Source organism: Poecile atricapillus, chromosome 1, assembly GCF_030490865.1.
Source record: "Poecile atricapillus isolate bPoeAtr1 chromosome 1, bPoeAtr1.hap1, whole genome shotgun sequence".
Lineage (NCBI taxonomy): Eukaryota > Metazoa > Chordata > Aves > Passeriformes > Paridae > Poecile > Poecile atricapillus.
The window spans coordinates 146,753,848-146,776,069 of record NC_081249.1 but is presented as its reverse complement, the minus strand read 5'-3'; the positions used below and the strand labels follow the sequence as shown (position 1 = coordinate 146,776,069).

General features: G+C 41.1%; 1 protein-coding gene across 2 annotated transcripts in view; it reads right to left on the bottom strand.

Moving 5' to 3' along the window:
- MAP3K9 (mitogen-activated protein kinase kinase kinase 9) overlaps window positions 1–21,434 on the bottom strand; it is a 61,682-nt gene extending 40,248 nt beyond the window's left edge. For both annotated transcript variants that reach the window (XM_058856764.1, XM_058856774.1), the window contains exons 1-2: window positions 20,861–21,434; window positions 15,441–15,854 (exon numbers count right to left, since the gene is read on the bottom strand). In XM_058856764.1, the coding sequence (XP_058712747.1) occupies window positions 15,441–15,854; window positions 20,861–21,161 (715 nt within the window). In that variant the 5' untranslated portion in view covers window positions 21,162–21,434. The remainder of the gene's footprint in view (window positions 1–15,440; window positions 15,855–20,860) is intronic.
- Window positions 21,435–22,222: the final 788 nt, after the last annotated feature.

The following is a 22,222-nucleotide window of genomic DNA, read 5'->3' as shown; positions in this document are numbered from 1 at the left end:
ACAGCATTTCAGAAGGCAGTGTTCCCAGGCTCCAAACAGTCAGAGAAAAGACAAAGCCCCTACAGAAGGGGATTCCAAGAATAAGTCTAATATACATGTCTGAATTACCCTCCACAGGGGCCTGTCATGACTAGAGGCACACCTGTGCTAAGTGCTTACTCAAGCCACATAAATCTCTGTGGTCTGGTATAAACAAGCTATTTCAATTATAGAAATTCCCCTACACACAAGATGTTAAGAGAGACATCTGGTGAAAACCAATTTACTTATCGTTCCAAGATTCCCTCAGTGGTCTAAACATCTTTAAAATTAAGTTGTCAGAAATATATTGTTCTATTAGTATGACAGTTAACGTAAACCAAACTGGTACTACTATAAAATAAGTCTTAAATAAAACTGTCCCTTTGCCCACAAAGACAGCTGAAGATCATCTCTCATTGCATCTTGCACCACTCACCTTAATAATCATCAGAGTTGGAAAGTCACTAGTGACCATCACTGACAAACACCCAAAGTCTCAATGCAAAAGTAGTCATTTCCAGATATTATACAGCTGTGTTTCCACTACTCATGTATCTAGCAGAAAGCTGTAAAAGCAGATATACCAATACACCAAAACAAGATAAAGATAAGGGGATAAAGATGTAAAACCTCTGAGGGACATAAAGTTTTATATATATATATATATGTATCCTTCCATCTACTGGTACCAGTGTTTTAAAAAACCCTAAAAGATTGGGTAAACAATATCTAATATGTATCACTTCTACTTCTTAGCCACTGCCCTGGGAACTTTGCTGAGCAGATTTTGTTTTGGGAATATTTTGAACTTTGATACAGTGTTGCAATGCTAGTAACTCATTGTTGATAAACTCTTCATTCTGCCTAACCCAACTTAATTGTATTACAATGGTTTTCCTCCTTCCAATTATGCTAGAAGCTCTAAATCTGAATCTCTTTCCTTCTGCCAGAATATACATTTCTATCCCTTTCCTTTAATTTTCTTCTTCTTGAACCCATCTACTCTCCTCCTAAACATGCTCCTCTATCCTACACAAACAGAAAAACCATCTGCAGCAAATATTTCAATCCGATCATTAAAACAAATATAATGGATCTTTACTTAAGTTTCAAGTTGGTCACTACAAAACTTCAGTCATGTACTTCCTATTTTTAATCCAATGCTATAGTACCTCCAGTATGTACAAAAATGATAGTTTAAAGAGGTAGATTGCTTTCACCAAAGGAAATTTTTCACAAGGTAAATTAAGAAAAAAAATCGGCAACAAAATTAACAGCTGCTGTTTTAATTCTCTGTTCTGCTCACATTACACCATCAGAATGAGAAAATTTATTATAACCTCCTTTCACAAACAGATGCTCCCCCTGGAAGACAGTAACACTGTCAGATTTTTGCTCGTTTCTTTTGGAATGATTGTTTTAGTTTTCAGATGTGCTTCTGAACAGTTTGGACAACATTTTTAGCACCCAGTGGGGCAAAGCAATGGGGAACAGCAAGTAAGGAAAAATAAACACTTTAACATATTCTGATCCAGTTTCTAGCAATGTGGGAACTGACAATGGTTGAATAAGAGATTTTTAGGCTTCAGGCACTAGCTTGAGCCTGTGGGAAAGTTGAGTACACAACTTCCTCACTCTGGCTGGGAAATCATAAGGAGGAATCCAAACAGTCCTTAGAGAAGGAAAACAACCTTTGCAGGTGCTGTTTGTTGCCTTGTTGTTTTCTTGCAAGAAACGGTCGAGGGGTGTTGTTCCCAACTGTCCAATGATGGTGATGCGTTAGTCTGATGACCAATGAAAGTTTTATCTTTTTGGACCGTCTCGGAACTGTCTATAAAAGATCTGGAAGAATAAAACTTGCTCTCTTTCGCAACCAAGGCTATAGAGTCTTTGTCATCACTGCACTGTTCCTAATACAGTGTAACACTAACATCATCAAAGAACTGGTAGAAAATGGCTTCTCAGCTGTCAACATTAAGTGTCAAGGCAGCAAAATATGGTCAAAATTGCCTTTTTCTGGTTTCTGAGCTTAGAGAAAGGATTAGGTTAATCTGCATAGTTTAGTGCTGAACAGAATACTCCTTTGCTTTGCTTGTATTACAAGCTGACTCATCACTTCAGAAGTAGGACAACACTTGGGAAGGAACTACTACAGTGTGATCTTCCACAGCAAAAATATTCCACTTTTATCTATCAAAGTAGGAGAAAGGGGCTGCTGTCTACTGCACAAAATAGTATGAATGGCCAGGCACACCAAAAGCTGGCTTCAGCTTTTTTTTACTATTCTGCTGTTGTATTCCCAGTTTATTTGACACACAGCATACCAAGAAAATAAAGAAGTTCCCAACTTAAAAGGCAAAGGGTGGTAACAACCATACCAAGGAAATTAGGATTACCCTGCAATACCACCACAAGAGTTAACCACCAAACTGCCCATTGTTCCTGTACTTCATGACAACAGCTGTATCAACAACTTCATGCTCTATTTCCTAGTCCAGAGAATGTGTGTGTGTGCATTAAGAATGTGAAAAAAATTGCAAAAAAATCTGACTCTTGTACAGTCCAGCTCACAGTTCACACCAAGTCAATTATCTGTGCGTAATGCTACTCAGTAAACCTGGCACACAAGAATAGAAAGCTATTAGCTAATGAATGTCAGGCTTGATGGAAATGGTCACAATAATTAGGTGAAGGAGAAATACAAAAGAAATAAGAGCAGGACTGTGTGTAATGAAAACTGAAAGCATACTGAAATAAATATGTAAGGAAGAAGGTTAGAAGACAAGGAAACCTACTGTGGGGGAAAAGAGGTGGATTTGTCATCTGTGGTATACCAGGATATAATTCGAACTTGATGGATGATTGCTGACTTCATACTTAACTTCCATATCACTTCTCCCCAGGGGAGACAATACGGTCAGATTTTAGTGCCAGAGTAACTACTATTCTTTTATTGAAATACAACAGTTCTAAGCAGACCATGAAAAAAATTACTACCTAGTGACAAAGCAACACTAACTCATGTATTTTACTATTATATTTGTAAGATTTATCAATTTTTCATAGAGACATGTACCATTTAATAGCATTTCTTGCATGCTAGGGTGGGTATCAGTGCTTTGAAATACGTTGGGAAAACAAAGTATCAGAAGCTCTTTTGCCACAAATGTAAGAAAAAACTGACTATGAAGATACTTAAAGCAAGCCTGCGCTTAAAGGGAGCTCCTGCACCTGGAGACAAAGGCAGTGGTGCATGTCCCAGGTGAGGGCCTGACTGCTGGCTACCAAACAGACACAGCACCTGGATGATGTAAAGTTGAGAAGGCCTGAAACCCTCAAGGGTGCTGGAAATACCCAAACACCTGTAAGTGTCAGCGCACTTGAGTAGTTCTGTTTCAGTCTCCATCAACATTAGCACTTCTGTGGGTCAAATGCTTTGCCACCCAACATTGTACAAATGCAGAAAGAAGTCACATCAAAACAAAAGGAAAATCTCCAGCAAAAGCACTCAGCCTGTAAATGTATCCCCACCAATCTCACATCCATTCCCAGGAGCCACTACCCATTACTTTGTGTAGTGCTTTTGTCTCCTTAGGGCCACATCAGCTGCTGACATAGGCCAAGAGCTAGACGGCAGCAACAGCGATGGGTGGGAGTGACAACAGGAAGGACTATAAATAAGATAAATGTTATTGTTATTTTACTTGCAGTAGAAACATTAAATTCTTATATTTAAATCATTAACTAGCTGCATGGACTTGGTGAAGTCCCATTTTATCTGGACTCTGAATAATGTTTCTGCTTTACTTCCAGTGCTTCACCACATCTGTTGTCATTTTGTTAAGATTGAAGAGAGGTGAAAAGACCATTAGTTATGACCTCAAAGGCTGAAAAATGGCAAGGAAAGTCAAACTCACATGAAATTACATTATTTTGCCTGACTTTTCTCTCCCAGAATAATACCACACTTTTTTGACACAGTTGGGTGTTTTTGCAGATCATTCCAGAGCAACTGAAGCATCAATGGACACAACAGCCTAGTACCAGATGTTTTTTCCCACAAGCTTTTGCTCATCTGCTACTGTACAATCACTGTTTTCAACATCACTAAGGCCAACTGGAAACCATAAAGGAGGGAATGCTTACCCTATCATAGCTGGAATGTGAAAGACAACTGGCTGGATGGAGTACTATTGTGGGTGGGAATATTGGACACGTTTTATTTCTTCCTCCATCATGTAAACAGAACAGCCTACTGTGGCTTTACTGACCAAAATGCAAACTTCCAAAAGTGGTCAGATAGTGAATAAGCATCAGCCCATGTACTTCCTCCATTTAGATAATTCAGGTACTGTAAAGAAATAAATCAGCTACTGAGACCACCAAATCCCAGGTACAGAAACTTAATGAAAAAACAGAGTAAAACCTTTATGAAAACCAATGCTGTTTCACTTTAAGATCCTTAAATGCAAAACATGAGCAGGATTTCAGTTCTAAATAATGCAAGTCTTTTCTGTGGTATGATTTAAGAGCAATCCAGGCCCATACAGGGAAGTGCTACCATTAAAACCTCTCGCTGCCACCAATACAGAAGTCTCAAATGCAAGCATTGAAGGAAATAGAAAATATTTCTATTTCCAAACAAATCCAAATTTATCAAAAAATTGCTTAATATAAATTTCACAAGAAAGCTAAAGGCTTACTGTAGTCGAAGGTTTGCCAGAACAGATAAAAGACTGAGTAATATCACAGGATCCAGACTCTGCCATCCACCCACGGCAGAATATGTCCAAAACTCAGCCAATCTGTTACAAGAAACTTTGTTTTGAACAAAGAATCTTTTCACTCAACCACATATGTTTTCTAAGGGATGTTTTTCAGACCACAGAATACTTAGGCAAGTGAGGAGAGCTCTAAAGCAGCTTTATTTTAATTTTAGTTTCTTCTCTGACACACATGGACCCTGGAATTTCACAACTGGGACAGACAATTTCAGCCCACAGAATATTTTTCATTCATCTCCCCACAATATAGGTATAATTTGCACTTTGTACAAATCCCTTTCACTGTCTTCTAGATCTATTTTCAGACCAAATACTTGCAACTACTGCAAGGCTGTGAAAATCATGCAAATGTGGATTAATATTTTTAAATTAAGACTAATTCAGAAAAATCAGATAAGCATCTTCTGCTTTTTGCATAGGCCAATTACTACTTTTTCTACTTGCTTTTATCTGAAAAAATAATTATAAGTTCCACTGTGAAGAAATGCAATGCATTCTGAAATCTTCAGGGTTCTTACAGAAGGTACTATAACAATACAAGTATTAACCATTCTACTCTAGCTTTTGAACAGTCCTTATTTAAAGGAGACAAGTATTCATAGATGAAACAAAAATATTCTTGCCTAGAGGATGGTTTCATTGAACTTACTCTTGATTGCTTCAAATCTATTTTTCCCCCTATAAATAAGCAAAACTTCCCAAGATACACGTCAGCTCAGATTCTGGACGTGGTAAATACTGGATGTTAGATGAAAAGTTAGCCTTAATATACTGCTTCATACTGCTGCATTGTCCCAGAGAGACAGAAGATAGCTATTAAGTCTGCAGTTTGCCTAACAAGTCAAAAAAAGCAGTGCTATTACAAAGGGAACAAGGGACTGAGGTTGCCAGCCAATCCTTTTTTTTAATTATTAAGTTCTATTGGCAGTACACTGGCATTCTGTCTTGAGGACAGAACTAAGCATTTGGGAAAGAATTTCAAAAATTTGCTCCAAAATGAGACCTAGTATTTTAGCAGTTCACCAAAATCTAATTTGCAATTTTAGCTCTACCTTCCATAGTCAGCCAGCACAGCTTTGCTTCACAAGTATCCAGATAATGAGCAATCTGCTCTTGATCCTGCATTCAAAGTACTTAAAGTGATTAACAGATCTGCACATGGAGTAAGTCCGGGCTTTCCGCTCGTAGCCTTTACCTACCTTCTGTTGGGTATTCTGCCGTTCATTTCAGTAGGACTGCATCTTTACTCTAATATCTGTTTAAGGTGCAGAAGGCTAAATATTGCATAAGATCCTGGAGAGGATAGAATTTAGGACCCACTCAAAATGTCACATCTTAGAAGAAAAACTAAAACCCAGAAATATCATCTCTAGTAATAAGCAAATATTTTCCCTCTTATAACTAACCATTCAGCAACAGTACATTAAAAAAATATATATGTTCACCTTGGAACCAACACCTTCTTAATTACTGGGTATGAGGCAGGGTTCAGCAAATCCATAAAGCTGCATGACTGTCCTCTTCTATCAACCTAGAGGAGGTGATGGATGTGACAGCACAGCAGTTCTTGGATTTTAAGCCATGCAGTACAGTAACTCTAAAGAGCTAATGCATAATGGGGGAGGGGAGAAGAAAGGCCTCCAAAGCCCCGATATATTTAGAATCGATCCTTTCACCTAGCCAGGCTGTAAAAAATCTTATCGCTTTAGTGATCTGTACAAAACAAAACACTTTGAATGCTCCTGGAGAATGCTCAGGTGAGTTTCTGGGAAAAATAGAGCTGTTCAGCTCTGGTTTCAGAATAAATCCTACTATACTGCTGACATTGGAACAACCTCTAGCTCAGGCATGGATTATTGTATTCTTCATAATCAGTTAAATGCTCCAAGGGAAAAAAAAAATTACATCTGTACTCAACACAGGGCATTGCCAAACCATGTCAGTTTGAAAGCCTGAAACAAATCAAGAACTGTATTAGGCAACAACACAAAAGGAACGGGAGGAATAAAATCACGTGAATAACATTCATCATTCATCACTCATTCAAGAGACTGAAAAGAGATTTAATAATAATGCTGGTTCAGTGGGAGCTGTTTCCAGGCAAATATAAACATGAAATTCATGATAGAAAAAGGTAGCCCAAACGGTTTTGTTTTGGTTTCAATTAAGACATCTTTATGAAACAGTAAACAACACCAACACCAACTCACTCACGGAATAAGCTGGTACTCCAAAATCTAGACGGTAAGAAAGACAGAAGAATTTCACAGGCAACAGCATGATCCACACCAGAAGCTGGGGTGTTTAATGGGGTTTTTTAAATCAGATTTAATTTAAAATATTTTAAAAATGTAGAGAGATGTATTTTCATTCATCAGAACAAATGTTAAAAGGCTCTTAGATGCACAATCAACACCAAGCCACATCTGACAACAGTCAAAAGAGTTTCTTGCAGTTTGACTTTTAAGGCAAGCAGAAGCAAGTTGCCAGCTGCTGAGAAAGAGGGCATTCTTGCACTGTGGTACATGAAAATCCACACAGGATAACAACTCATTCAATAGAGCTGTCAAAAAGCTGTTCACTTTTTGATGTGCTACATTTCTGTTAGATTTTTTTTGACCCAGCTTACCCTGTAATGAAAGATTCTAACTACACAATAACCTGATGAAGTGTTAGGAATATTCTGTGGTTACTAGAAGACCATAATCATATCAAAACCACACATTATGTGACTGATTACATCAAATAAGAATAAGCTAATCAATAAACCCAGGGCAAGACTGATAACACTTCAACAAGTAGAATTAGGCATATTGAGATCTATTAATCAAAGTTACGGGATTTTTCTTATTCTCAGGATCCTTGAACAATGCAAAGTCAAAAGGAACTAAAGACTATTCTCTAACATCTTTCCATAGGCCCATACTCAAAGGAGAAACAGGAAATGCAATGTTTTTTGTGGTGGGTGGACCACATGGCCTGGTTCTCATACATCCCACCACCCTTACATGTACCATCCTTACAGCAATTATTCATAATAGCTTTTCTTTATAGTATACCAGGAACCTCCCAGGAATCCCCAATTTAAGCACAGAAATTGTTGTGATAAACAAAATCTTAGTGATAAAAGTATTTACCTGTAATTTGTAAGTGGAGCTGCTGGCACATTATCATTCGCTATGCATCTCAACAATTAGTCTATACATAGGCAAAGAGGAAACCATGCTTGCATTTTAGATTTTTCCAGTTATAATACAAACAGGAGATCTTAATATTTCTCAATGGCCAAAGCAAAACCCAGAAGCCTGTTTCACAACACATCAGAGATGGATGTACAGAAAACTGGGAGCTTGGCTTGTAGAGTAAAAATTATCCCAGACGTAAGACATACAGCATTCAAAGCATACACAGAATTTCAGAGACAATTTGGAATCCATATGTGCACAAGATAATGCTTTCTCTTTTGGGAAGGTATTTTTGTTTTTAATAAAAAAAATGGCGTTATAATAAAGGCATAAGCAATACAACAATACTTCTAGAAAGTGAAGTGGAAGGGCTGTGTGTGGCAGTAATACAAATGATTTATAGGAAGGCTGTGTGTTCTCTGGCTACTTCCTTCCCAAGAGGACCCTGAGTGATGCTGCACCATATTGCCATTGCCACCATAATGATTATTCTACAGATTGAGACACAAAGATTTACTGTTCTGTGGGCAAGAGCTCTTCTTTCTGATCGTAAGAAACAGTGACGAAACCAAACAACATAATTCTGAATTGTTATGCACTGGAATAGTTTCTCTTCTTAGTGCATGAGGTTCTGTTATTATTTCTTTTTCATATCTGCAACAAGCTTGGGTCTGAGGAAGACTTTCCGTTAGCAGTTGGACAACTAAGCAATTAGCAGACATGCCAATCAACTTTGGCAACCTTTTGGCAATCAGTTACACCAACATGACAAACTACCCTAGAATCTAAGAGCAAACGTACAAAAAAGCAGCTACTTAAAACCATGTGCTATACCCCAAACTCTTTCAAATAGCTTAAGGTTTCCCTTGTCCTGTCATAAGGAAATATACAGTCTTCAAAATCAGATCTTACCTAAAACTAAAGAATCATCTTGGGTGATGAATCATCACTTCAAAGAGCAAGACTATGTTTAATGTCGGATACTTCACGAGCAAGTTTCAGGTATGTTGAAATTCTGAATGGAATTGCTTGATAAGAAAGGCAAAAGTGAAGTTCCTGACAGAAGTCAGTCAAAATTAAAATTAAGTTTACTGATGTGGAAGAAACACCCAAAAAATTGTAATCAAGTAATTATTCCAGCTTCCCAGAAACACCACAAGGCTATTCTCACTCTTAACTGGCTCCTTAGAAATTTCAGAAGAACACAGGTCTTTCCCAGCTCTGTTGCAGATGGTCAGACGGTGAATCCAGGGGATGCCAACAGACACCTGCTGCATGACAGTGCTTAGGTCTGTTCTGTGCTTCCATATGCACATTTTGAATAAAGTGCTTAACACCACAATTCTAAGTTATTTTTTATTAGAAGAGAGAACCCTGCAAAAAATGAACACATCGGCTCAATTACATGAAAAGGATATTAGCTAGGTTTTCATATGTAATAGACACAATTTAATTTCTTAAAAACAAGAGGTAGCACTCTTTCTATACCTGTCTATGAAGGTAATAGATTCCATCTGTGAAGTCATCTTTTTAACTACTTAGTGCGGGCAGGAGGATACCAAAGTGTTCTTGTGGACATCAAACTTATTTCATAAAGACTTCATATTTTTGACTTGCACTTAACAGTGAAGATATCAATCCATATCCAACTAAAACCATTTACAGAAGATGCATTTTATTTTCGAATTCTCAGAAATCTACTAAGACACAAGAATAAGACTGCAACATGAAACCACTCAGAGGAAAATAGCTGCACTAACTTACAAAAGCTAAGGAAGGAAAAACCCAACAAAGTACGACATACAAAACTGCCAGCCTACTTCTGTGAATTCCTGGTGTTTTAACATCTTAAAAATTAGGAACACTTTCGGCACAATTTACATCTTCTGTACTAAAAGTACATAAATTTTTTTTCACTCTTTTCAATGAAAATGTGTAGTATTAATGGCATCCATTTCCTCACCATATTACCACATGCAAAAAATTATAGCTATTTTGAATTTTTTTTTAATTGCAATACAAGTGACCAGGATATCAGCACAAATTATTATACTCTGGGGAGAAAGAGAAATATAAGCAGAGTAACCAGAACTAGGAGTTATGCCCCATCAGCAATATCTGATCTGATTCTATCAACAAGCTATAATTGCATAAGGGCTGAACCTGAAGTCATCTTCCATCAGCCTTAGGAGTATATTCAGGCTGTTTGAAAGCCCTCATTTCCACTGTACACAATTTTTAAACTTAGAAGAAAGGAAAGAAAAAAAGGAATTTTACTGATTTTTTCTCCCTGAAAATTAATCTCCCAGCTGTTATCTTTCACACCACCACTCTGCCCCCAGAAAATTCACCTTTTCACCACGTTCCTCTTTACAGGCCAAGGGACTACCCAACTAAGGCCAGATCAATATTCACCCAGTGATATCACTGAAACAGCTTCACCATATTCTACAGTCTACAAGCATTACTCAGCCATTTAATTGCACTGACAAAGGAAATCCATTCTGATAGAAGTACAACATTGAAGAGTTAGCAAATTACACTGGAGTACCAGAAGCAGCAATAATAACAGTGCAGACTTCCAAACTACTCTGCTGATGTCCGTTCAGCAGACCCTGGAAGAATTCTCTACCCCTCTGACAGACAGAGGAAGAGGTTTACAAATACTTTTGCTTCTCTGAAAAGACCAACAGAAGGGTGTCAGCTATGATTGGATTAAAATAAAAACACTAGAAATATTGCGAGTCCCAGGAACAGTTATCCATAGACCATGTGGAAAGTCAGCTCTACCGGCATCTTTACTAAGAGATAAAGGCATAACTACATTAAATGAGCAAAGCTAGAGCAGAGCTTGGAATCCTTTTAGAAAGCTAGAGCTTTGAATCTCAAGACACACTAAGCTTGCATTGGTGGTCCAAAAAGTAGGAGAGGTAAAGACTTGTAATAACTTGAAAGGAAGAACTGCTGACTCGATTGAATCAGAATTGGTGGGGTATATTTTGACGTCTGTCCTTTCCTCTTTCTTTGACCTTGGTGATGTCACTTTGCTGTTAATCTTCTGTGCCACTTTGTAAGACACAACCATAGTAACTTTTAAAAAGCACTTTGCTAACTGGCATGAACACCCTCAGAAAAATCTTTCAATGCAGTACAAATAACAAACATGTTTTGCTGAGACAGTAAAAAAGAAAATCAAATATGCTTTTGCTATTTCTCCACAGTGTTAGTTACTGGCTTTATTCCTATAGCAATGCGGGCATGACTAACATTGACAGACCAACTTTGTTATTTACACTACTTCACTAAAACCAACAGGACTGTCCCTTTTTGATCCTAAGCATTATATGCCATGCGCTTTTCTCTTGCCAGAAATAAGTGTTGAATCACAGATGAGAGGTAAAAGAACAGAGAACTTTTAAGAGCTATTCTAAGTGCGGTGATGTTGACTTCAGTGGGCATTCCTAGTTGGTTTTTTTCCTATAGCTCAGCATTTAGATTATTTATAGATATTATTATTATTAATGGATACCATTATATTATTATTATATTTAGATTATTTATAGATAACATTTAGACTATTTATAGATAACATTTAGACTATTTATAGCTGCTTTCACATTGGGAAAGGCCTACTAAGGATTCCATAAATGTATGCTCAATGGCTCACCAACATGCAGCTGAAGAAGGAAAAGCTGGAAATATCACCAGATGAAGAGAAGCAGCAGCAGCCACTGAGGAGTCTGTCAGATTAATAAGATTAATTTTCATATGGAATAACTTGAATCCCTTAAATTCCCAAAATAAAAAGAAAAATACTTATCTCCTCACACAGCAGAACCAAATAGTTTCCTAAATTATCTTTTTTCTCTCCTGTGACTGACATATGAGTTGGTAATGCCATTGGAACACTTGTCTACCAGACTTGCTGCCAGCTGAACTCAGACTCAACAAAAGAATTTCAGGGTCTCTAAAACTAAATCACAGGTGTACAATTCATTCCATAATGACCTTTCCGTACTCATTTCCTGACTGCATCCCCAAAGCAATAAAACAAGCAGCCCTCAAAACCTCTAAGACTTACAATAAATCTTCCTCAAACAAACATGGTACTAAACATACAGAGCACTTTTCCTACTCTCTAAATGTATTAGCATTAAATGTAAAGGTATGAAAATGTAAAGAAGAAAACAGGAATTTTTTTCTCAAATCCTTATATAATGGGGTAATTCTCAGACTTGCATTAGGGTGCCCACTTGATATGTTCAAAATGTAATGTGACCTGCTTAAAAGATTCATCATGAAGTACTGTCCTTATGCATTCTGTGCCTGCTTAAATATAAGCAGACATCCAACAACTAGGCACTCTCTGATTTTCTTCTAGTCTAAAAATCGATTTTAAATAAGGCAATCCTTCTCTTTCCCACTGCCTGATCTTGTTCCCTAACTCCCAAACTAACTCATTCTGCAGCTTCAGATGCACAGTGTACATCCCAGCTGGCGCTTGAAGGCAAGATGAGATGTACAAGAATCACGATCTATTACTCAACGTAGGCAGTACCAATCAGTAGATCAATACAGCTGATGCTCCCATGACAGCTCTACAGCACTTATAGATGTTTAGTATATGTAAAAAATGTGTCTGCAAGAATCCTTTCCAAGTTCTTGCATGCAGAAGCTCTTTCCTCACCACAGACACCTCACCGCCTGTCACCTGGTGGGTGGTAACTTGTGCAAAGAAAATGCTACATCCTTGTAATTCTACAGGCACAAAGCTAATGAGATGACCTGCTCTCCATTATCCACAGTAATCAAGAAAACTAAGTTCATCAGAAAAACAGACAATATGCAAGCTATATATTAATCAGGATGCAATAATATACTTAGTCCGCTAATCTTTACAAAACTAATAAAAAGCCTTCCACAGGAAACAGCAGAAAAATTTCTAAGATACTTATTATACATAAGAGAAAAGGGATTTCAGCAATGCAGTGACAGAGTAATCGAGAAATACATGACTTAGCCAGCTCAAAGTTGTTTATCCTACAACTCCTTATCCCCATAAAAAAGCTCCACCATTGTCATAATCTAATATTTATGATGGTTGTTCTGTAGATACACTCAGAAAAGAACATGTATTTCAGATGTTTAAAATAGCATATATTATTTTAAATTCCTCTTCAACCACACAGCACAGAACAAAGAACTCCATTTTGTTTAATAAACAGCTGTTGCAACATGTCAAGCCCATACCTGAGGTTACTAATTTATCCTACTTCAAAAGAGAAAAACAAACCAATAATTTTTCCTTAAAGTATCTTAAGTCCTTTCCTCCAGTACCAGCTCCTACATTTGTTTAGTTTCCCAAATGTAATACTGCTTGCTCCAGCCTTAGATTCTGGGATAGAATTTTCCTATACCCATAATTTCTCTACTAGATCTGATGCTATCTTTGTCACGACCACCATGTAGATTCTCCACCTTTCCCCTTCAAACACAGAACATCTCTGAATCCTTTCAGACACATTCCCAGTCATCCTTCCTTTTTCTTTACTATTGCTTCCTCCCAAATGAGGGAAATTACAGTAATACATGTAGCAACTTGTCACTGACCATTCACAGTGCAGCTCAATTACACTCTGCTGATTCATTGTGACGAGACATTTACTCTTGCTGCTGACAGTCCAGGTATTTTCTAGCATCCATATCTGTTTGGATGGTGCACTGGGTGTCCCTCTGGTTGGGCTGATTCTCTTGTTGATGCTTTTCCCTTTTACAACTAGAAATCTCTGATATGAATAAAACAATGAAGTACTAGAAGCAAACAGATTTTTATCTTAAAAATAACTTTCATTCTAAACATCAAAAATGTTCAACTAGCACTTAGCAAGGAAATCTTAATGGCCTGTTAGCAAAATAAGCAAGTAAATATTTTCCTAGGTAAGGAGGAAAGGCACAACACTGAAAGGCAATTATTTCATCTTCACACATGCAGCCACACATTCATTAACTAAGCAAATCATTCCTTAATTTTACAGCATTTATCAACATGCCCATATATTTGCCATCTGTAAGGGAAGGGTTTAGATAGCAGGAAATCTTTATCGACATTAAGATTGCCCTACTCTAACAAAATGGGAAACTTTTTACTATAAGAACAATATTGTAGAAACAAACTTGAAGGCTCTTACAGCTCCTATTTGCAAACTCACCAACCAGAACTAATAATACTTTTTTTACTCTTTCACAACCGAGTAAATTCATGGTCACAACGTTTGAGGCCAAAAACACATGGGAAGGTACTGCAAGGCCTGGAAATTTACAGCATTGCAATGCTTAGTGCTAGTGAATCTATTTAAAATATGAAAATTCCCATCTATCAGACCTCTTTGCTAATGCCACTGCCCTCAAAGCAAAAGGGAACCTATGCCTTCATCCCAGCCATCCAGTTCATAAAGCTTCTTATTAACTCAAGCCATAAATGACAATGAGTTCACACAAACATACCAATCTAAACCACCACAGCCAACATTCAGGTCCATGTTTGCTCTTGCCATCTAGACAAAGACAAGCAGAGAGAAAGGCTAAACAGCAGCATACAGGCATCAGAAAAGGAGATTATGATCTTTTAACCACTGCAGCACTTTGCTCCCACACTCATAAATAATGTTCTACGTGTGCTTGATTTTGAGAAGTTAAAGTTTGTGAAAAGAGATACACTACAAGAACAACACCAAAGCAACACATAGTAATGCTGTCAGATTTACACAGCAGCCGAAATCACTGTGATTTACACAATCCTAACCACCAAAGTTCAGTCCTCCTTGCTCTCTAATGGGTGAGCTATATCATGTAAAGCACCACAAATATCAGCTAAGTCCTGGGTGTACAAGGACATTTTATTCAAGTGAGTTAATGTTTCTGTCAACACCAGCTCTATGATGGATAAAGAGAACATCCAATTCAGCCGGGATGGGTTAAATCTCCCAAGAGAAAAACAGGCTTGCATCTCATCTATACAGCAAAATCTAGCAAGTATAATGAAAGCTTAGGAGCATTTACCTTTACAAAGAAGCTTTTATTCTTCCAAAAAGTGAAAGAATAATACATATTTTAAATTCAATAAGGCTTTTTAACATACACAAGTCTACTGAAATGCCAATAAAACCTAGACACTATATGAATATGAACTACTAGCAAAGCATACTTCATTCACAGTTGCTTTTGCATCCAATCATTTAAGTTGCTTCTACAGAGTGAAAGCATTTACATGTTTCCTGTGATCTGAAGCACCATACTGTACAAAAATAAACCCTTCTGGGATTGAATTAGAGGATACAGTGGTTCACAAGAATGGGTCACTAAATGAACACTACTCCCCTCTTTTCTTTGTATGATTTTTTTCCCCAAAACCATATCCCAGCACCCTGACTGTTCACCGTGTAGCACTTACTGTTGCTGGACTTGAGGTCACGGTGAATTATGGGAACAATTGCTTCCTCGTGCAGGTAGTTCATTCCCCTGGCAATCTGCACTGCCCAATTCACCAGTATGTCAGGAGGTATCCTTTTACCAGACAACACCCTATTGAGCGATCCTCCGCGGGCAAACTCCATGATCAGGCAAAGATTAGGTTCCTTCAGACACACGCCCCTGAGGGCAATGATGTTGGGATGTTTCAACATCGCAAAGAGCTTGGCCTCTTGGCGGACATTCTCAATGGTCTGGCTGATGTCCTCATCAGGGTCATAGCGAGCTGCCTTGACAGCAACCTCATCTCCTATCCATACAGCTCGATACACTTTTCCGAAGCCCCCTATGCCAATGATTTCTTCCAGAACAAGCTCTGAGAAGTCGATCTCTAGGACTAGGGAAAAAGGAAAAAAAAAGATGTAAGCATTTAGCAACTATGCAGCCTGTACATCAGCTGAAGGTGCATGCTGGGCAACCTCATCCTTTCCCTTGGAGGAAGGGCCAATTTTCACTCCAAAACAATAAAAAGGAAAGCAGTGGGCCTTTCTGACAACCCTTTAGTGACGAATAGTATGGTAAAACAGATCTTGCAGTGTCATAAAACCGGTAAATAGTAAAGCAATAAAATAGCCTCCTCTAAGCACAGTTAAATCCTTATAATACTGATGCTCCTGCCCCTACCCCCCTTAAGGATAAGCTCTCAGTGACAGTACGATATTCTGAAAATTAAAAACATACTCACCAACTAATCTTCACTGTGTTCACAATACAGTGCTTAATGTAAAGTAGCTAAAACTCAACACAAAACGCATCTGCTTCTCCATTTGTCCCTTATTTGAGTGTTTCTTGTTGAACTGCCATGACAATCTTCTAGTCCTTCCCAAATCACACTTATTCTTCCACACCTCCCCAGGCTTTGCAGATTTGTTCCCCACCAGAGAGCTGTTAACCAGTTCTGACATTACCGACAGCAGTGTGACAAACAGATGGATCAAACCACATACTAAGTGTACAGAGCAAGCAATAAGAAAAACATTTCTTGATTAATGCATACTGCATTTTTGTTACAAAAATTTCCTATTCCCATACACTGACAGCTACACTTTACAGACTGACACAGTGACTCGTGGCTAATTAACATCATATAGGAAAAAATATAGAGAGATGCAGCTGTCTCAATTCAGCACACAAATTGCACCTGGAGCAAAAGCAAGGAGAAAATGTATCCTGTACAGCTGCACACTAAACACAGTTTATATGGGTGGCCAAAAGAACCCATCCAACACTGACTAATGTAGAATGAAAATTCCACATACTGACTACCAAAAACGTGTTGACACAGTTTAATTTACAGCAGTGATAGGCTACTACTGATGCTACTCTGTCTGACATTTGCATGGTTACCAATTACAGTCAACGAAATTTTTAAAAGTTTTAAAGGAAGAGTACCATAATGTAAGATTTAAACAAAAAGTCACTGAGTCTTTTAAGACTTTCTTGCATTTGAAATGCCAAATCTGACATGGTTCCCCTGCTTTGTCTAGTAGGACATTAGACAGGAAATTAAGTTTGTAAGGGAGCAGGTTAGATCCCACTTAAATAAACTAGTCTCCTTATACCAATTAAATTCCTTTCCTATGTATAAGCCTATAGTACAAGACTGTCACAAAATCATATGGAGTTACTACAAACTCTTCTGTCCACAGCTGCAGGCTTTTATTTTGTCTGAGCTCTACCTTTCCTGAATATGATTCTTAGAAGTTGGCTTCCTTCTGTAAGTTACTCAAACCTATGAGTTAGTTTAATAAGGATGCCTTTGCTGCTTTCCTAGTGTTCCATTAACAAAAGATTAATAGAAACAAGACAGAAAACTGACCAAGAAAGTCTGCCAGAAGGAGAAAAGGTCTCTTCTGGGCCAGAACACAAAGAGTATTTTTCTGCTACTGTAAATACATATTTTGGGTAATACTCTGAGCTTCAAGGATTTGCACAACAAAGAAGATTTCAGTACTACAATAGCAACATTGGTGTTCAAATGCTTGAGACAGATTATTAGAAAACATGAAAGGAATAGATTCTGACCAGAATTAAAACAAGACTATAATGACAATAACTCCAGATGTGAGACTACCCTGTCACTGAGAATACACGAAGAGTCACTCTTGTATTTCTCATTAATAAAAGACCTAAAGAAATCAGATGTTGAGTCCTATCTCTTCAATCAATAGAATTTCAGCACTGCTAGAATCCTCAATTAACCTGCTCCTAGAGACAAGGTAACCTAAAAGACTGAAAATGAACAAACACACACCCCATAACGCCAGGGTGACTGCCTGCCCTGCCGACTCTGGACAGACAGCATTCAGGTGCTGTTCGCAGCGGGTGTTCTGCTCGGGCATTTCACGGATTAAGAGGACATCAACGAGGAGCTGAGCGAGCCGCCCGCGGGCCCGCAGGTGCTGAAGGGACAGCTCCGGCGGCAGCGGGGACGGGACAGGACAGCCCCGGAACGGGACGGGACAGCCCCAATGGCAGCGCCTCGGCATTCCCCCCCTCCACCCGCCCCGATGCTGGGAAAAAGCGGCATAGGAAGGTGGCAGGCAGGAGAACAAGATGGGCAAAGGAAACCGAAGGGCTGGAAAGTAGAGCACTTCGTGTGCCACCACATATTTTCCATCAGAAAAAGCACATCCCTGCTGGAGACACAAATTAATAGGGGTGGGATGTAAAACCGAGACACTTCAGCTTTCACATAAAATCTAATGTGTGACATTGAATGTTCTTTTATCTGGAAGTAAGACCTTAGTTTAGTTTGAAAATGTGCATTTCTATATGGCAAACTGACCAGCTCACCCTCGTGGGTAGGTAGCTTCTTCAAAAAAAAATTCATTAAAAAGAACCAAAAACGTTTGTTGAGAGTTTTTAAGAGGTATTTCCTGCTGAATGAGTTTATTCATTTTCATAGTTTGAGTTATACAGCTACGTTAAGGCACAAAGTACTTGTTTTTCTTCACATTTCTAAACTAACTCAGGTGTCATTTGGCAGATGTGCAGGATTCAAGAACTGAAGTGCTGTCATTCCTCTGTGGCCAGTAAGGAATTACAGAGCCTGTACACCATGAACCAGTGGCCATGCTGATAACTGTAAAGTAGGTGCTGTTTAATCAGTCCTTATTAGACCATATAATTAAACTGTTCGATTCAGTCTGAAGTGTTTAAGAACCCACAGCACAGATAAGAGTCACTCAAGCTGGCCCACTCCTGACAGCCTCTATAGGCTTTTATCATTCACGGTATCCTCACCAAGGCAAGATTCAAGTACTACATGCTTGATGGCTAAAATTGCCAGCTCAACTATTACAGCTCTCAGTAGAACCAGAATCTCTAAGACTTACACTTCCAGATTTTCATTGAATATATAGATCAACTTCAGGAAAGCAAGTAAAAATAGGTTCTCTGCCAATGTGCATGTTCAGAACTCCACTTTGCATCACTCCTGCAAAACTGGACTTACTGGACTATGAAGTATTAAACAGTAGACAGTGATTCCTATTCCAAACAGCTATCAAACTAACCTCATCAGCTCTAAAAGTGGAGAGTGTTCCTTGCGAAGGATTTCTAATACTCAACTTGAAAATCCAATTCAATGGCAACCAATTTTAACTCCTGTCGAAACAGCATTGTTTCTTTTAAAAAACCCCATACTGCTTAAGCATTATACAGACCTCTGGAGGGCAATAAATTCTACATTGTCATGAACATATGGTTGGTGACTTGACAGAAGAGAAGTAGTGGAGCTTTGCTGAGGCATGGGAAGAGTAAGGCAAAGACGAAAGGGGAAGGTACAATTCCACAACTGTTTGTGAACTATCAAACCATAGAAGAGGCAGCAAGACAGGAGAATCCACAGTTACGCAGCCTATACATGGACACTCAAAACAGAATGGAAGCTGAGGGTTCAAAAAGGTCTCTCAGAACTAGTTCTCCATAGAAATGGTTCTTTTAGGTATCTCAAAAGCAAAACCTAATAAGCATTAATCCACAGCTTTTTCTGTGTGTGGGGAAAAAAATAACCTGCGTGCACGAGAAATAACTTACTTGCAGCATGAAAGAAAGGAACAGCACCTACTCCTTTCACGAGCCCAAGGGCAATGCTATGAATTACTGAGTTTTACCTAAATACTTTCAAGCAGAATGCAAAGTAAGACAAAAAGCTATTAGTTCTATTCCTTGGAGATACGGCCTAGATAGGACAAAACATCTTTCCACTCCTTTATTTTCTAGAAAAGCCTACTAGTCTGAAGATTTTTCTCTGTCCCTCCAAAAAAAAAGCACCTTGCCTGAATTGTCAATGGTGATAAACAAGATCTAGAAAGTCATTCCATGCTGATTCTCTTTCCACATTGTACACAGTGACTAAAAAAATGTAGAGATGAAACAGCCCTTTTCTCCATCTCCAACAAAGGCTTTGATACTGCACTGAAATTCAGGGAAACAAACCAATGCCTCAGTGCCTTCAGCATCACAACATTGTCAAGTGACCCTCAGGCAGGCCCAGATATCCAAACATGGATACAACTCATTCACAGGTATTTTAGGACAGAATTTGTAAGAGGGCAGAAGAACCTGATAGCACAAGTCAATTTAGGACTTTTTCAGTCAGAAATAATAGGCTTTTAGTTAGTAAGTAGGGTAAGACTGATCAAGTATTAGCAGCGAATCAACGCTTCAGAAAACAACTGCTTCCCTTCTGGCATTTCTTTTATATTCTTAAAGGCAGAATAACCAGAGCCCTGGTGACTCCACTACTGCCCAGCCGCCAGGATTCTGTCGCTTGATGAAAATTTATCAGCCCCTGGAAACACAGGTCTTAACAATGGGAAACTGCTCCCGGCGTCGCTGAAACGCTAACACACTGGAGGAGGCTCTGCCTCCCAGGGAGCGGCGCGCTAGCCTGGAACACAGAAGGGCACTGGAGCAGCAGGAATACCTCCGCGGGTGGGAATGGGAACACACCGGGGCCTGGGGCGGCCCCAGGGCGGGGGAGACCGAGACGCTGTAGCCCCTCCGCTCGCTGCCGAAGGCCATCGCAGGCCCCCCGCCGCCGGCTGGGCCCGCGGCCTCCCACGGCCGCTCGCCACCGGGACGGGCCTTCCCTTCCCCCTCAGCGGCAGCACCGGCTTCCAACAGGACCCAGTCGGACCGGGCCAGGCCTCCCCTCAGGCACATCGGGTGGGCCGAGCCTCGGCTCGCCCACAACCTCGGCAGTTCCGCCGGTCTCGTCCCCCCTCCTTTACCCACCCCAAGCCCGCGGTAGGGGGGCAGGACCGAGCCTCTCCCCTGGCCCCCTCCCTCTCGGCGGAGTGGCCGCGCCGAGCCCCCGGGCCCGGGCTCCCTTACGCTGTATGGCGGGGGGCGGCGGGTATCGGGCGCGCAGCTCCGGGCCGCCCCCCTGCACGCCGCTGCTCACGTAGTTGCTGGGGAAGATGCCGACGCGCTGGTCGATCTTGCCCGTCCACCAGCCCTCGTCGCCGGACACGTGTGAGTCCCGGGACAGCACCTGCACCACGTCCCCCGGCCGCAGGCTCAGCTCGTCCTCGCCGCACGCCTCGTATTCGAAGACAGCGGTCCAGAGAGGCCCGTCGCCCGGCGGCTCCCCGCCGCCCGCACCCTCCTGGCTGAGCTCGGTGAGGGGCTCCATGGCGAGGCTGCTCCATAGGGGGAGGCGCCCGCGGCAGCCGGGCGCTGCGGGAGACGGCGGGGCCGGGACCGCCGCCTATTGTTCATGCGGCCCGGCGCCCGCCGGCACCAGGTGCCGCCGCCGCTGCCGGGGCTTCCCGGCGCGGGGCCGCCTCAGCCCAGCGCGGGCAGGGGCGAGACCAGGCAGCGTGTGCCGTGGAGGAGCCGCCGCATCCCCCCCATCCGCCGCCTCCTCCGCGCCCGCCTCCGCCTCCTGCCGCCGCCGCCGCGCATCCCGGAGCCACCTGACTCTCTGGCAGCTTCGGCGGCGCGAGGGGAGGGCAGGGGAAAGCCCCGCCCCCGCGCCACCATTGGCCGCCGCCACCGCCAGTCAGCACCGCCCTCACCTGATTGAGGGCCCTTGCCCCCTTGGCCGCGCCCCCTCCCCGCCCGGCCCCCGGACCCAGAGTCGCGCACTCACCGGTGCGCCTCCGATTGGCCCCCGCCTGCTCAGCTCTCGCTTCCCATTGGCCCGCGAGCTCCGAGCTCCGCCTTCTCCACCGCTTCTCATTGGCTGGGGAAAGGGGCATGACACGGGCCAAGGGCGGGGTGGGGTGGGCCGAGGGCGGAGCGGGCGGGCGCCACCTGGTGGCGGGCGGAGGCGGCGCCCAGCGGGGCCGGCCCGAGCCCGGGATGCCCCGGGCGCGGCGGGAGCGCTCTGCCGGGCCCGGAGCGCCGCAGCCGGGCAGCGTCTCTGCTTTCTCTAGGCCTCGGTCTGCCATAACCGGCCCCAACTTATGCACGGGTGTTAGATGGGTTCTGCACGAGGTTATCGTGGGTGTATCCCTGCTGAATGCCTTTGTTAAAAATTAACAGAATTTACTTCTCACTCTCGCAATCAGCTTGTAGCCGCTCGACTGTGAAAATCCAAATTCCTTCTCTCTGCTACCGCGTTTTCACAGCTTGTGGAGACACCAGATCTTGTCAATGGAATTTGTTTGCATTTGGTGATATCACCGGGAGATTTTCTTTGCATTTTCACTCCATTCTTTTTTTCTTTTTTTAAATACTCATTTGAATTTC